This window comes from Syngnathus leptorhynchus, chromosome 3 (assembly GCF_054491065.1).
Source record: "Syngnathus leptorhynchus isolate UIUO chromosome 3, UIUO_Slep, whole genome shotgun sequence".
In the NCBI taxonomy this organism is placed as follows: Eukaryota; Metazoa; Chordata; class Actinopteri; order Syngnathiformes; family Syngnathidae; genus Syngnathus; species Syngnathus leptorhynchus.
Window position 1 is genome coordinate 16246758 of NC_141197.1, and position 16579 is coordinate 16263336.

Below are 16579 nucleotides of genomic sequence, written 5' to 3' on the forward strand. Positions count from 1 at the left end.
TTCACAAGGGTGAAAGTTAAGCTTGAGACAGCGGAGGCCTGTTTTTTCTTTCTGTTTTTGTCAACGGCACAGACCGCCTTAGGCTTTAACTGTTCCAATTGTCACAAGCCATTCTTTGCAAGGTATTAAATGAATATGAGAATGTAGGCGGCGAGGGGTGTGAGCTAAATGCCAGGCGTCGTCGCCACGGTAGGCAGCCTTCACTGGCAGCGACGCAGACGGACAATGTTTGCTCATCATCAGCCTCATTAAACCAAACCGCCTGGCGCCTTCAAATGGCCACCAAAGTTGAGGAAGAAGTGTAAAAAGGTCAGGAAGTGCAGTGGAATAAAATTAGAAATGGGGGGAAAAAAAAGTTCCTTAATGCCGCCATGTCAGAGTATTGATTTAACTAATTGAAATGGCACACAAGGAAAGGAATCTGAAGGCTGTCGTGTGTCTTCAGGAGGAACGCTCGCTGCCAATATAGGAGCCAATATGCAGCGAAATGGCCCCTCGGGGCCACGCTGATGCTCCTCAGCGTGCCATACATTTGTCCGCAGATAGTAAAAAAAGCTGAGTTCTAGTAATACAAGTAAGTAGATTCCCAATCACAGCCAATTTCCAATAAGGACTGAATAAGTGCTAAAATCAAGTTGAATCTGACATGATTGTAAAATAAACACAGTGGTAGGGGAAGCGTTTGACAGCTTCCGACTGCTCCCAGGGCAATCTGAGTAATTTCTGACTTTTTCTCATCACTGTGTTGAAAATCACTTTATGAATGATGTTTTTGCACAAACACTTGCGACACATGTTACTAGCATTCGTTTAGCATTTGTATTCCGAGCTAAACAACAGCTGAACGCTCGTCATCTTGATAAGTTCTGACCTTTTGAAATAAACGGTATTGACAAGGACTTAAGCGAACCACTAATAACTCAGGCTTTATATAAACTGTGACTGCATCAATCTTTAGCTTTAGCTGTATACTACAGGCAACTAAGTAGGACACTGCCGCTCCGTTGCATTATTTGGTTGGAGGGACCAAGGTCTTCCTTGCTTCTGTGCTTTTCCACTGGAATAAAAACTAGTACCTCATGCAATCTGACATGGGGAGCATCTGGGCGTAGCTTTCTCAATTTCACTTCATTCATGCGCGAGAAACAGGTGTATGGCACACTGGTCACTTTGCTCCCACGTTTTAAGTCCACACTCCAGGAGACAATAGAAATCTGAACCAAAGCCTCAATTTGTACTGACCCTGTCAGCATGAGACATTTACTAACAGAATCCCACATTTTTTGATCCCTTCTCGTCATGTCTTCGCTTTTATGTTCTTATTAATCATTTCCCGGCTCATCCCCTGGGGTTCCTGTGTCCTACCGTCCTGGTTCTTTTTCCCAGCTCTTTTAATTAGACTGCAGCCCGGTCACAGTGAACTTTCCCCTCCCTAGATGTCACGGCAGCAACTGACACTAGTCTCTCTATATGTGAAATGATTTAATTGGATGCAAACTCAGCAGTGCGGACATCAATACGGAACTATATATGCCATAAGGTAAATCTATTAGTCAATACTTCACCCTTCATACGCTCAAGGCTCGGGGTCAGATCTAATTACCCGCAAGTGTATGCAGCAGAGCTTCACAGCCCGGTGACTAGAACTCCGGCGGGATCTGGTTAGGATCACAATTCTGCTGGAGTTTGAAAGTTTGCATCAATCACCACCGTCTTCCATTTAATGCTGACAGCTAAATGACTGCACCCATAATGGTTGCATATTCAGTTCCACTGGCTTCCTTGATGGATGTCAAGACACCCGTTGAAAAAAAAACAAAAAACTACTCTCCTCTTTTATATCGACGGTCATGAAGAATGTGTGCTCAGATTTTTTCAGATTGTATCAAAGAGTAGGCAATTCCGTGGGGAGACAAAGCACACAGCAGACAATTATAACTGGGCTTGGAAACACTTAGTTGACACCCAAAGTGCGATTCATTTGACGTGAGCCCGTGTCCAGTCTTAAGTATATTTTAGTGTGGCGTCACTTTGTATATATAGACAATGGTATAAAAAAAATCATGCTTGTGTTTTGCTTCAAAATTACACATGAACATTTACACATGAACCCCCACCCCAAAAAATACTTGGAAAGTCAAGCCTGTAGGAAAACCTAACGTTACTTATTCCTACCTTTAGGGCGCCTCGTCCAGCTTGGTGGTCAAATTCGCAGACACCGACAAGGAGCGGACTTTGCGCCGGATGCACCAGATGGCGGGTCAGCTCGGCATCTTCAGTCCCATGACTATCCAGTTTGGGGCCTATGGCGCCTACTCTCATGCTGTAAGTCTCAGCCCGGCGGGGGAGGAGACGGTGAGCTTGAAAACAGAAAACAAAACGCTTGTCATTGAAGGTTTGACCTCACTTCTCTTTCCCACTAGGAATGTGATGATATCCACTTGTATAAACGCATTGGCCATGACATTGGCTACACAGGCACAGTCAAATATAACGCAAGATGAAGTAGCACATTTTTCAAGTTTTATTATTGTGGTAGAGCTTTTGGTGGTGTGAAATTGCTCTACACCCGTTTTTACTGTGACCCTCTCTTGCAGCTAAATTCACAGAGCAAACACTACATTAACTTGAAATACTGTACAATGTTGTAAAAGATCACAATGTATCCCACCAGACATCTACATTACAAAGAGCTAGCAGATATATATATATGTTTTATCATAAACAGCAGGAGTGGGAAAATTATGTTGCTCAAGAGCTTTATTGGATTTTTAAAAGACTGGCCTGCAGGTCATTTATTTGTGAAGTAAAATATGAATAAATTCACACTGTAAATGTAATGAATCATCAGTTATTTTGATTTAATTATTTTATATTAATTATAACTAGGATTTCCAAATTTTACAGAATGATTCACCGTTTTTTGATACTGTGTCTATTCACCTGATTTATTGATGCAATGTTTTTATCCTGTGTACGCATTGCTGTGTTTTGGCATCTACTTTCCATTCAAGTCACTTTTTTTTAGGACTACAGTACTTCATCGAATCCCACCCACCAACACATTTTACCTTGCACTCCAAACTCAAGTGTATGTCATTACCGAGAACCAACACCGGCTACCCCCTCGCCAGCCCCTCCCCCCCTCGCACCACCATCACCACCGTTTCATATTCACACATGAAAGTCACAGCCCGAGTTAAAAGTCTGTGAGATTTTGCACTCACACGGTAGCTAACAACTCATCTTGACAGGTGAGAATCGCCCACTCGCACATTCCCAATTTGTCCTCTCCCTCCCTAATTCCTGTATAATGCTTAGAAATTTCTGGAATCATCAGCAAATAGTTTTGATCATGAGGCAGTACAATGAGGACAGAAGTGTGTTATGGACTGGTGAGTGGAAAGTGATGCTGAGGGGTGATGCGGTCCAAGAACAAGGCGCGAGCCAAGTAAACAGAGATGTGACAGTAAACACGTTCTGCTCCCGCGGCTATTTCAACCCTCCTCTCTGTCCTTCCCCTTCTTCCCCCGCCCGCTGATCTCTAATCCTACAGCAGATGATGCAACAGCAAGCAGCCCTGATGGCGGCAACACAAGGGTCCTACCTGAACCCCATGGCAGCCATTGCTGCCGCGCAAATGCAGCAAATGGCGGCGTTCAATGTCAACGGCCTGGTGGCGACTCCGATGACACCATCCTCAGGTATGGGGGGGGGGGGGGGTTCTCGTCTCAATTTTCTTTGCTGAAGCCCATTTTTATCAACCATACATGCTTATCCAGGTCAAATTTGAAAATGGCAGAAAAGCTAGCATGCAATATTCCAGCCTTGAAAAAAAAAAAGATGTTGAAAAATTCAAAGACTTTCAAGAACTCCAAGAGGCTGTAGGTATTTTGATTTTTACAAGCAGGATTATGAGAAGCAGCGGTAACAAATTCATCCAAGGTCTCTCTACATATGCCCTTGTTGCATTTTTTAAGATTTCACTTTCCGTGCTGAAAGAAGCCTGCGTTGGAGCGAGGCCGTGATGGGGGAACACGTGCGGCATTCCCGCCACTTTCGTTGGCAGCCGCATTACACACTTCTCGCTCTCATTATCTCTCACTGCCTTGCTGTCACTCGCTCTTCGCGACAGTGGGTTTTTTTTTCCCGGGAACGCCGCCAATCCTCATGACTTTGGATTCTGAGTCCGTGGTTTAGCAAATATAAGAGCGATGTCTCAAAGGCGATAATCCCGGACCTCGGTCTGAACTACCTTCTCGGTCGTTGTCACGAAAGACTTTTCTGACGGCTTGACACTAAGTAGGCAGACGGCCTGAGAGGCAGGGTCATTGCAAATACATTAAATGAAGTGCCTTGATGCCGTATGGAGCAATTGTAATCCAGAAGGTATACACGTACCAGGTAATGTTTATCAAACGTAATCCCACATGTTATAAATGCCCTTCGCCTTGGATTAAAAACTAATAATAAAAATCCATCAGTTCAAAGGTGACATGAGCAGCCTATGACATCCAAAAGCTGCATTACAATTTTTTTTCTAAGACTCATATTTGGATCATTGGATGTTTATCATCTTCAGATATGCTCATTTGCCAATTGTTTGAACTGGAAATTATGCTAATCCGAGTTTTTCATGTTATGAGGGGAGTTTGAGCTGTTAGTTCAAGGATAGTTCGATGGGTTTAATATAAAGAATTTTAAGAATCTGAAGCAGGCTGATTAAAAGGCATAGCGAGGCACTAAATTACTGTAACTGCACATAAAATATTTTGAAAGTCTAAATTCTGATTAAATGAGTGTTCTCAAGGGAATTAAGTAGGATTTCCTAAACAAAGCCATGAAAGTGGCAGTGCTGTTAAAAGATGGAAATGGGTGGAACGATCTGTTTTGAGTCTGCAGCATGAGGATACTCTCCTTTTGTTCATTTTTAAAATAAGTGGTATCTATTTGCAGGCACCAGCACACCCCCAGGCATCACTGCAACCGTCCCCAGCATAGCCACGCCCATCGGGGTCAACGGCTTTAGTGCCCTGGCGCCACAAACCAACGGGCAGCCCACGTCCGAGCCAATTTACAGCAACGGCCTTCACCCTTACCCAGGTGAGCTGAAAACGTCATTTGCGCTGAGGATTTGTTGTCTTTAACCACAAGTGTCACCTGATGAACAACAACGATGAACGTCGTCGCATTTTACGAGTAAAAAGTTGACAGGTCCTTTTTTTCCGTTTATCCTCCTGTGACATGTCTTTTTTTATTTGAAGTCTTTTAAGCTCCGGGGCCAGTCAGCCGCATCTTTGGCAGATTTCAGAGCGGCCAACTTCCATATGATGATGAATCAATCATTTCAGCTTTCTATCCTTTCTGGTTAATTTGACGTGTGTCGGCCTGTCCTGAGCTCCTTGATGCTGTCTGGGAATGATTCCTGGAGAAGTGACAGGACTCAAGCTCCCTTGCGTGTGTTTTATGCAAAGAGAGCGGCAGTTGTAATGAACTACAAAGTGGTTTGTTTGGCACGTTATTAATATTTGATGCAAACATCTGGGTCGAACAGGCAATTTTGAAGAACTGAGGGGAATAACAACCCAAATATCTGCCATCTCTCAGTGTGATCTTGCCCCCTGATGGCTCTCCACAGTTAGTTAAGCCAGCTTTCCTCAAAGCGCTACCGTTCACGTTAGCTCACCATAGATAATTTTCAGGAAGTGACTTGCATCAAGGTTTGTCATAGCTGCTTTAGTTTCATATAGACAGTGACATCATAGCCATAGGATGACATAGTGTAACTTGTCAATACGTTACAAAAAAAGGTCACAACATTTCTAAAAAAAAAATAGAATCTTTAAGCAGCACCCAAATGGCATCATCCGCAACCTAACCCTAACCCGCCAATCTACAAAGATATTCTTTTATGTTGCTTTTGTAGTATCTTAACACCTTAAAATGATTTGCAAGCTGACAGCCAATCAGTCACCGACAGCCGACACCATTTTGAGTAGAAAGCCAGACACTAGTATCACATCTTTGGTCTTTGTCTCGGAGCCTCTCTTGACCGCTCTCCACCTTCTCTCTGCTCTCCACCTCCCCCTTCTTCCACCCCACTGCCTCTCTTGCAGCACAGAGTCCGACAGTGACCGACCCTCTCCAGCAGGCTTACGCCGGCGTCCAACACTACGCAGGTGATCCGTCTGTTGTCTAAAGTATCTCGCTTACTCCATCTGCACCTCCCTGTCTGTTTGTCACACTGGTAGACACTGACGAGTAAAGATAGCAGGCACAACCGGCTAATTTCCATCAGGATTAGCCTGCTTTACATTGGGATTGCAAAAGGATTTGGAGTTGACTTGATAGTACGCCCACATACACAAAAAAAATGTCTTCATTCCAAAAATACACAAAGAGCTGAGGTTCTGAACTTGTCATAGTCTACAAGAGAGATGACATAGGCTTCTCACTGTTGCCTGACATCGACTCTCATTAATGAGACGTAAGATTTCATGCACGGGTGAGTTGCTGGTTATTAACTCCCTGCGACGCTTTAAACTCTAAAGTTTAGAGTACCGTGGTACTTGAAAATGAGACCACATTGACATTGGTCAAATTTATAAAAAAACAAATAATAATAAATGTATATATATATATATATATATATATATATATATATATATATGATCTCAAGGTAATATCATATTTGTTCCACCCTGAAAACAGAGAAACGATTATTGCCTCCTTCTTGTTTTCTCCCCCTTTTGCAACAGCAGCCTACCCCGCCGCCTATGCGCCGATCAGCCAAGCATTCCCACAGCAGCCGACCATCATTCCCCAGCAACAGCGGGAAGGTAAGAGCGAGTGAACGTGCCCACCCAAGATAAAAGGTGATAATTGCTGTGTTCCATTCTAATGTTGCCGCGCCGCTTTGAATTAGCAAAAGCAAGGGGGGGCGGGGGGTTGGTGGGGAAGGAAGAGGCCGCCTCGGAGCTGTCTCGGAGTATGAAGAAAAAAAATAAAGTGAGAAAAAAAGCTCTAAAACACATTAGCAACAAGACGAAAGTTACTCTGTCATTATTCAAAAAGTGAACTAATTCACACTCGGATTGCTTAATCAGTCCATTACAATGTATTTAAGTGGTTATAAATATTCATCAGATTAATTATCTGCATGCATAATCATTTACGCCATTACTAGAAGGAGCGTTCACATGCAAGCCACATAGACACACCTGCACGGGCCTTGCCATCATATATAATAAAACAAAGGATGTACGCTGATGTTAAATTACTCTTTTTGACATAATTCCTCTGTCTCAATTATTCACCTGTATGATGATTGTATGTAGGTGACATTTTAGAGCGGCATGAATATTCAATGTAGGAGGTAAGAAATGAAGTGCTTCCATAGCCGTCTTGCAGAAAAACTTTGTTTACCACAGCGGGAGTGCTTTTAGGAGTTCCTGTCCAGAAATTGAATTGGTGCTCAAATCAACTACAAACAGCTATTGAAATAGTCTCGATGAGTTTGCTGTCTAAAGAAAATGAGAAGTCGACAGTTTTGATAGGTTAAAAAAAGTGAAAATAACAAGCAATAAAATAGATTTAAAATGTATCAAATTGTGACATATTTGGCCCAATGTCAGCAACTGTTTACTCCTTGTCTGAAAGTCTCCTTCGGATGTCACTCGTCTTGTCTGTGCTGTCTCCTCCGTTCACCAGGGCCGGAGGGCTGCAACCTGTTTATTTATCACCTGCCCCAGGAATTTGGTGACGCAGAGCTCATGCAAATGTTTCTCCCTTTTGGCAATGTCATCTCGGCGAAAGTCTTTGTGGACAGAGCGACCAATCAGAGCAAATGTTTCGGTGAGTTCAAAATCAACAGTGGGATGTGATGTGGGAGGGGGAGCAGTTCGGAATTATGCGCTTGGGTTTTGAAATCTTCTCATGCCCCTCGCTGCTTTCATGCAATTAGCATTTGCCTTTTATTTTCTTAATTCCCACTGTCTATTCTAATCAAGCTTCAATTAACATTTGAAAGGTAGTTTAAAGGGAGTGTTTAAAGCCACTGAGCGGGGGGTGGCGCCGTTGTCAATCGACACTATCGGAGAAAGTTACAATGAGTAGACCTAAATACATTTGCTTTGACATCATAGTAGACGTCATGGTAGAGTTCTGTGGTGACCTGGCTGGGCCTCCAATACTATAGTTAGGGTTATGTATATCTTTTGATCAATAATTGTCTAGGAGTTGTCGTTGATTTGTTGTTAGTCGCTGTCTAGTCAGTTTCGACTAGTTTACTGTAAAGAGAAAAACAACAATGTAGAAATGAAGCTACTGTGCTATTAGTACCATTAGTTGCGGCTACCTCTGGTGCTATGCGAAAGAATCACCGCTTAAGTACAGATCAGTTGTATTTAACTTTTTTTAGTAGTGTTTGCATTTAATTTGTTTGTTTTTATTTCTGTATGCAATGCAATATATATTTATATTTAAACATTTAGGTCATTTTTTCCTGTTGTATGTTTAAGTGTACAGTTAAAACTGCATAATATTTGACTGTCTTACAATTATAGTAAAAATACTTTAAGGTATACATCCTGTGTGTTGTTTTTGATTAACAGAGTATATTTTAAATGGTTTAGTCCACACAACTACAGATTCTCCCAATAAAAATAACAACAAAAATCTGGTAAATGTGCTCATGCTAATCACTATTATAGTAGGTGATATTTGGTCACAAAAACTAACAGTAGGAATGCTTTCCTACTTAATAGAAGCCTGTGAGCCCTTTGTGGTAAAAAAATTAAAATAAATATTCCAGTCCTATTCTACCACCCCTAATCAACAGCATCCCTCCCCGATTGCAACCATTTTATCAGGGTGGAGCCCTTGCAGGTGGACTCCAAATGCTTAAAGCGATAATAATAGACTAGTGTGGACCTTACTGTTGATTCAGTGGGACAGCCGCACCCAGGAGAGCGCACGGAAGACTCTCGTCATTGGCTTTCTTTCAGCATCTCTCCGACACGCTTGTCTGTGAGCCGCTCGGCAACCCCCACCCTCATTGTCCGTCACGCCGCGGGAGATGATGAACTGTGGCGGGATAAAAAAAAAAACAGTGAGTCTCAGTCAGTAATTAAAATAACGACAATTTAAAATAATAATAATAATAATAATAATAATATTAATAATAAATAAGTATGTTATTTTGTTCTATGTGAAGGTTTCCATGCTACAAGCGGTAAGTCATGAACAAAGTAGACAAAAGAAGAGTTTCCAAAAATATTTCTGCTTAATATGTTGAAGTGCTTGAAGGGCAAAGTGTTAACACAAGCGGCTATTATGCTCAACGGTACACGCACGTCACAATGAACAGTAAAGTGAAGTAGACAGAAAACTGTCGAGAGTGAGGCTAAGTATTTCCGTTCAAGTCTGAAAGCAGGTGCAGGTGCAGTCTTCCTTTCAAAAAAAACTTTATATTTCTATTTTTTTTTACCCCAGAAAATAATCTTGTCTCAACTATTTAAGTATACTAATTTCTGTGGTGGTCATTTTCAGCAAATAGAAAAACTAAACTAAAGGTAATTTACCAAAAATTTTAAAAACATTAAGATTTTCATTTGCAATATATCACAGGAGAGTAATTTTCATAAGGGAAAATTGATTGCAAATTTGCAAATTTGAATCAGATGAATGCATTGGGAGAAAACAAAAAGTACTTCCGCAATAGCAATATGCAACACTGGCATGAAGAACATTCCAAGATGGAAAATTCCCTCAAAATATTGAAGCAATTAATTCCTTGGTCAAGGAAATTGAGCCAAAAGCCACTTCACACTTACTACGGCATCAATTCTACAAACTTTGAAGTATTTTGATATTCTGATTCCTTTCAAAGATCCCTTCTCAAACATGCACCAAATCCGCCCCCAAACTGTCTGGTGAAAACAGCCAATTAAATGATGTCCAGAAATCTCCCAGTAGCTTTTCTGACGTCCTCTAACAACACTTTGGCTGCTTTCTCCCCAACTTCCTATCACCCCTTTTTGGCATAATGTGAGGTATGGCGATTCATTAAATCCTGTGGGTAGGGTCACAAGTGTGTGTGTGTGTGTGTGTGTGTGTGTGTGTGTGTGTGTGTGTGTGTGTGTGTGTGTGTGTGTGTGTGTCTAGTGGGGGATTTTTTTTTTTTAGGGGGGGGGGGATCACTGCCAACTGACAGGCCCTTGCCTGCTCCGTTTGTTTAAAAGGTTTGTAAAAGCAGCAGCCTTATCTCATTCGCACTGACAAAAGCCTGCCCTCTACCCCCAAATTAAATTGGACCCGTAGCAGTGCGATGAAATCAGATGGCAGGCGGAAAATGCGCGCCGTCAATCACAGCTGTGTCTGATAAGAACGGGCACGGAGTCCCGGTGTGGAAACCTGTGCTCTCATTGCGTTGTGACACCCAGGTGATAACTCAGTGCTGCAGGCGTCTACATCCCGTAGCCCCCCTCCCCCACCTGCCTGGATCACATCTCATCCCAACCTGATGCCCTTTACTTGCCTGCACGCTTTGTCACGTACGTTCAACATTCGCACGACAATAACGGATTTGCCGACAACATTGTCAAAACCGTTCATGCCAACCTAGAAAAAATGACTGTTGACTCTAATGTGCACACCGCGGCTGTGGTTGCCGATAATATTTACGCTGAGAAGCAACACGAGTTAATGTGTCAACTACCGGCCCTCTTCTTTTGACGACAGCAGGTGCTCGATTTACAACGTAGCTCAAGTCCTACGGTGGTGACATGAAGCAAATATGTACAAAGTATGAATATGCCATAATCTATCACTATGTATCAAACAAGCCCCTTAGCTCAGGGAAAGAAAAAATGGCGTTACACACGGGCCGTTTGTAACCTTATGGACTAAGATTCCACAAGATTCCACCAAAGCTCTGGATAATAAAATAACAGTATTGGCGTCAAGGAAGTATCAGCTTTTTTAGATCATTTGGAAAGCTTTGCCCAGGTTGTTAGCTAAAGTTTCTAACTCAATCCTTCGTGCTAAAATGAACGGACGCTTGGTAAAAATGTGATTTTGAACCAAGCGTTGCTTCTCTCAGACCTCTTTTCTATTTTCAAACCTTTTTATCTTTGTTTTTTTTCTGTGTTCACTATCACAGTTCTACTTTGAGTTTCCTATGAGGTCTTCTGTTTCATTGTATTATCTGCCTTATTAGCCTTTGTGCTATTTTATGTAATCTTTTCTTAATTCCCAAATTTTCAATTAATGTGCTGAAAAGACAAAACAAAGAGCTATTGTCATCTCATTGTTGCCAGTTAAAAGGGGCCTCCTTTCAAACGCCGTCTCATCTCGTCTTCCTCCTGTCAACCCTCTCCATCCCTGCCGATATTCCTTTTTCTTCCACTCTCCCATTCCCTTTTGTCCCCCCCTCCCCCACTCCCCCCACCCTGCCACTCTGTGTTCTCGTCTCAGGCTTTGTGAGTTTTGATAACCCCTCGAGCGCCCAAGCCGCCATTCAGGCCATGAACGGCTTTCAAATAGGCATGAAGAGGCTGAAGGTGCAGCTAAAGCGGCCAAAGGACGCCAACCGACCTTACTGACTGGTCTACAGTCCTGATCAAGGTATGGTGACAGCTTAATATTAAAATGGTCAACCTTGAAAAAAAAAAAACACGGAAAAACATCAATACATCTTTTTCCATGAGCGACTAAATGTGTGGTGAATTTTTTCCCCTAAAAAGAAGGTTGAGAATTCCATTAGTAACTGCAGGATTTGCCAGTGTAAAATTGATGACATCATCAATATCCAACTGTGCATAATTACCTGACAACTGGAGACAGCGTTCGCGATCAATGCGAGTTGTCGAGCAGACAAATCCACAAAAGCCGAACAGCCCTCAGAGACCATGTTGGCTTACAGCAACTACATTACAATGATGAAGCCACATCTCACACAAAAAAAAAAAAAAGAGACTATGATGGCTTATAGCAACTACATTACAATGATGAAACCACATCTCACAAAAAAAAAGAAAAAAATGGCAGTAGAGTAACCAAACTGCAGATTTTCAATAATATCTAGATTCGGCAAATGTTTTCTAGAGTTTGAAATATTTTCTTGGATATAATAATAAATACACGATTCAAAGGTTCACACCTTAACCATAATAGGCATATAGTCCAAAATCCAACCAATCCCAACCTTCAATTAACTGTATCAAAGTTTTGCAGCAACTGCTGCATTTTTGGCCTTGAATACGATCTCCATAAAAATAAAACAAATAACAAAAAAAATCTATAATTCAACTTCAATATTGTTTCTCTCTGGTTAAAAATAAATAAAGAAAACTTAAAAAAAAAACTTTTATATGCTGATAAATTCTAAGCCCCATTGTATTCCTCTCTAATACCTCATTTTGGTTGGGGAAATTTTAATAAAAAAAAAAGATCAAGCAGTGTTCTCTTCCAACGGAAAGAAGCCACTCATAAATTGTGTTTCTGTGCAGAAAAGATAAAGTTAATGCAATAAATAAAGCAAGGAAGAAAGGAAAAAAAGTGCAGCCCTCACTGTGTGGCCGACCTCATCGCAAACAATGCAAGGCAAATCCAATTACTGTAGACAGGAGGGTTTCTGAAATATGCATTTCTGCCTTCAGGGTTATCTTTGTGGATATACAAAAAAGGGAGAAAAAAAAAACATCAATTCATCCTTTTCAGTTTTCACAAGTTTTCAGGGAATCTTTCTCCGCCATCACAAAGGGAAGCAAGAAACAACTTTCTTTGGTGGCATGCTGATAATTATTTGTCCTTTCTATTTAACATGTCAATCCTGTTCTTTTGTGTTTTTGTTTTGCCAATCATTGTGGTGCATAGAAATAATAATAAGAGAAGCAGGTGCCTTGTGACATAAGGACCATTGCGGTGTGTGTGTGTTTGTGTATATCCCTTTTTACCCAACAACCAAAAAGTCACAAAATTCAGACAATGTAGTACGACAGTTCAGTACGACTTTTGAAGCTTCATATTTGCTTCATGAACCTGTTTGCTGTCATTGTTGATTTAAAGAAAGATGTGGAAGAAATTGAATGTGTTTTCATCTCCATTGAACAGAAAGTGCCATCTAGAGGGCTCAGCAAACACAACAAGTGTTTCATGAATCATCTTCAAGCTTCATTTGCCTGTCACATTGGTGCTTTCACTGTATTCATTTTTCTGGGTCACTATTTCATCACATTCACAGTGTTTCCTCAAGCGAGCTATTATTTGTGTTTTTACATGAAAGTCTTTGCAAAAAGGACCTTTTTCCAAATGCAATCAACAGTTGTTTAGCGGCAAGATGGGTTGACGCCGAGATGACCCTGCCATGTTTGCGCGGCCAATTAAATCTTGCTGAGAGCGCGGGCAAATGTTGACACTCCACTTCTCTGTGGATTTCCATCTGCGCAGGCCTCACTCATGCAAGATTGTTTTGTTTGCCCAACACCAGAATCACTTCTCATTTATTTATTTATGAGGCTGCAAACCGATTACATTGTGGCAACAGAGCAGCTAGCAGCACCACCTTGTCCAAAAATATTACCACCATACCCGAGCCGTATTGAACGCATCCTATTAGCAACAGGATGATCCTGTCATTTAAATTTTGGGGGGCGGGGCATGAATTGTTTGTTTGCCTGGATCAGATTGGCTATGAAGAAAGGTTCTTTCTTTGCAAGTTTTCAGTCTGGCCAGGTCAAACCTTGATAAGGCTAAGTCAATTTCAGTGAGATCTCTCAAAGGCAGGTGACTCTGCCCTTTCTTTTGTCTAGCCAGATGCACCCACGGGACCGTCTACGCTGGGTGGGGAGGGTCACCACAGGCGCCTTTGTGGCTCAGAGTGCTCTTAGGCACCTTTTATGGAGGTGTTTACGAAATGTGAGGTGAGGTGAGGTGAGGTGAGGGAATCTGCAACAAAAGTAGTAGGTGGACAAAGGTCAAACGCAATCCACTCTTGATGATGTTCCAACTCTGGCTCTTTGTGTTTTGAAGCAAAAATGCCAATAGAAAGTCAGGGGAATAGAAAAAAAAATCCTTGACGCAAATTTCTATTTTAACAAAGTTTTGGTGGCTTCTTGTGGAATCTTCGGGGTTTTAGCGCAACGGGCTCTATTTTAGTGGAGAATGTGAGTCCTGCCCGGCAGAGGCAGTATTGACCAATTCTTCCACAGGTTGGCATATCTGAGAGAGGGAGGTCTGCCCTACTCTGGGAGTTATCGCTGCCGACTTCAACCCCGTTAAATGTTCGCCACTAGCCACGCAATAGAGTATCAACTACGGTGACCGTGCATCTGCACCGTGATTTGGGTACATGGAGACCCACAATGGCAAAAAGCCATGGCACAATCTTAAGAAGTTACATACGAGTAAAAAGCTTGATTTGGGGAAAAAGGTGTCACAAAAAGCCCAATACAAAACATGACACGAACCCTTCGACCCAATTATCGACATATTTAGTTGGAACTGTACAAACTTTAGCACAATAAACTTTAGAAGTTACATGAACAAAAGTTATTCCCGGATGTTGTTAGCATATAAAATAAAATAAAACACCATTAAATACATTGATCATGTGCTTTGGTAGACATAGAGCTCAAGTCACAGCTTGCCTCCAAATCAGAATCCATAATCAGAACCGTTGGTCGTTTGTATGCCCCTAATGGCAGGCCTGGATTTGACTAACATCTAAAAAGTAGATCTATTATGAACGATAACAAGCTCATTTTACAGGAGGCAGACGGTAGAACAAAGAATGTCTGGCAGCGAGTTCGCATCGGCGAGTCGCGGCCTTTCATGTTCGCTCTTTCGAAGAGCAATTTGCTGTGATATCGGAGCCTTTCTTCACCCACATCATAGCTCCCAACATATTAGAGATAAACTAGATCTTTTATGTCCAAATCTCCCGCGCATGGATACATTTATCTGTAATGTGTCAACACAAAGGCAACAGCGATGTCTCATGGGCTGTCTCTTGCCAACAAATAACTGAAATAACTAATGAAGATGTGCCGGATGTATCGTCCACACAAAGGCATCGCTAACAAGCAAGAAGAAAAGATGGTTGCAAATAACCAAGAAGGTGATACAAATCTTTGCTACATTAACCCAGTTAATATCTTTGACGTCTATTATCGTCATTGGCACTGAATGAGTTAAGCTGTTCATATTCATACTAATTTGATTTTACCCCCTCCCATTTGTCTGTCATGTCATGCTTGTCAGTCAGTTTGTGCGATCATTTTTTTGCTCTGTGTGTCGCAGGATGAAGGGCCCACAACACCTTATTTCCACAAGTGCAGTCAAAGACTCCTTGCTCTTCTACATATCACGACGGACAGGTGGTCCCTTGATCCCGCTGGAATCCCACTGGAAGATTGGGTGACTTGAGTGAAGAATCCCAATTTTTATTTTTCCTTCATTTTTTGGCAAATGCCTTTTTTTGTCTTATCAATCCCTGTTTATTTTATTTATGAATTAATTTATTTTTGGCTTAGGCATCCGTTGGAAGCAGATTTTTTGCAAAGACCAACTTTTTTGCTGCTCTTTTTTAGACATGATGAGTTGAAAAGAAGAAAAAAAACCACATTCATAGACTCATTATGCTCAAAGCATGCATACCATCAACACGCATACAAACAAGATGCTATAGCTAAGGAAAATGACAAAAAAAAACATTGTACATAAGTGCAAATGCCAATTCAAGTACTGAAGCAAACACACACACACACACACACACACACACACACACACACATACATGCAAACACGTACACACACCAGCCTGCTGCCATTTTGGTTTTTGTGCCTACACAGACGTTGTGTGCTCTGTGACAGGGCCGAGCACTGGATGGATGATGACGACAAAGAAGAGGAAGAATCCAGGATAATTTACATGCATCATTCCTTAGGAAATAGGGACCAAAGGACTAAAAAAAAAAAAAACAAAAAAAAAAAAACAAAAAAAACCGCTTTTTAAACAAATATATAAATATATAAATATATATTTAAAAAAAAAACTCATACCTTGTAGCTACAACTATTACTCTTAGTCAAAAAAAAGTAACAAAAAAAATCATTAAGTCAATATCCAGTGGCCTACTGTAATAAAAGAAAATGGACTTTATGTATTGAAGAAAAAAAAACATGGAATTGTAGAGTAGGGGCTGTTTTTTTTTTTTTTTTGCTCTGGATGCTAATCGGGCACCAAGTTGTATCATAGTGAAGTGGGTAAAGAAAAAAAAATGTAGATTTGCTCATTTTTCCTGTTGTTAAAAAAAATACTTGAAGTTGCAATGATGAAGGACAAGAAGAAATGAACAATGGACAGTGCTGTTTACGACACTGGATACTGCGCTCATCACGATGTCCGAGGCGCCGCAAAAAGGAGAGACTGTTTCCCGGAAAGGGCAAAAGAATGAACTATCTCGTGCCTGCGCTGTGCAGACACTCAAGGCTCCTTCCTTAGCCTATACGTTCAAGCGACAATCCACTGTAAAAGACCAAGCAACACAGACCCCCGAGGGCGCCTTTTCGATTATTTT

The 16579-nt window shown here is 41.4% G+C and overlaps 1 protein-coding gene across 1 annotated transcript in view; it reads left to right on the forward strand.

Annotated features, from left to right (window-relative positions):
• celf6 (CUGBP Elav-like family member 6) overlaps nucleotides 1–15957 on the forward strand; it is a 98987-nt gene extending 83030 nt beyond the window's left edge. The window contains exons 6-13 of the mRNA XM_085907327.1: nucleotides 2182–2355; nucleotides 3557–3704; nucleotides 4957–5103; nucleotides 6117–6179; nucleotides 6759–6839; nucleotides 7711–7854; nucleotides 11476–11625; nucleotides 15301–15957. Of these exons, the coding sequence (XP_085763453.1) occupies nucleotides 2182–2355; nucleotides 3557–3704; nucleotides 4957–5103; nucleotides 6117–6179; nucleotides 6759–6839; nucleotides 7711–7854; nucleotides 11476–11603 (885 nt within the window). The 3' untranslated portion in view covers nucleotides 11604–11625; nucleotides 15301–15957. The remainder of the gene's footprint in view (nucleotides 1–2181; nucleotides 2356–3556; nucleotides 3705–4956; nucleotides 5104–6116; nucleotides 6180–6758; nucleotides 6840–7710; nucleotides 7855–11475; nucleotides 11626–15300) is intronic.
• The last annotated feature ends 622 nt before the right edge of the window (nucleotides 15958–16579 follow it).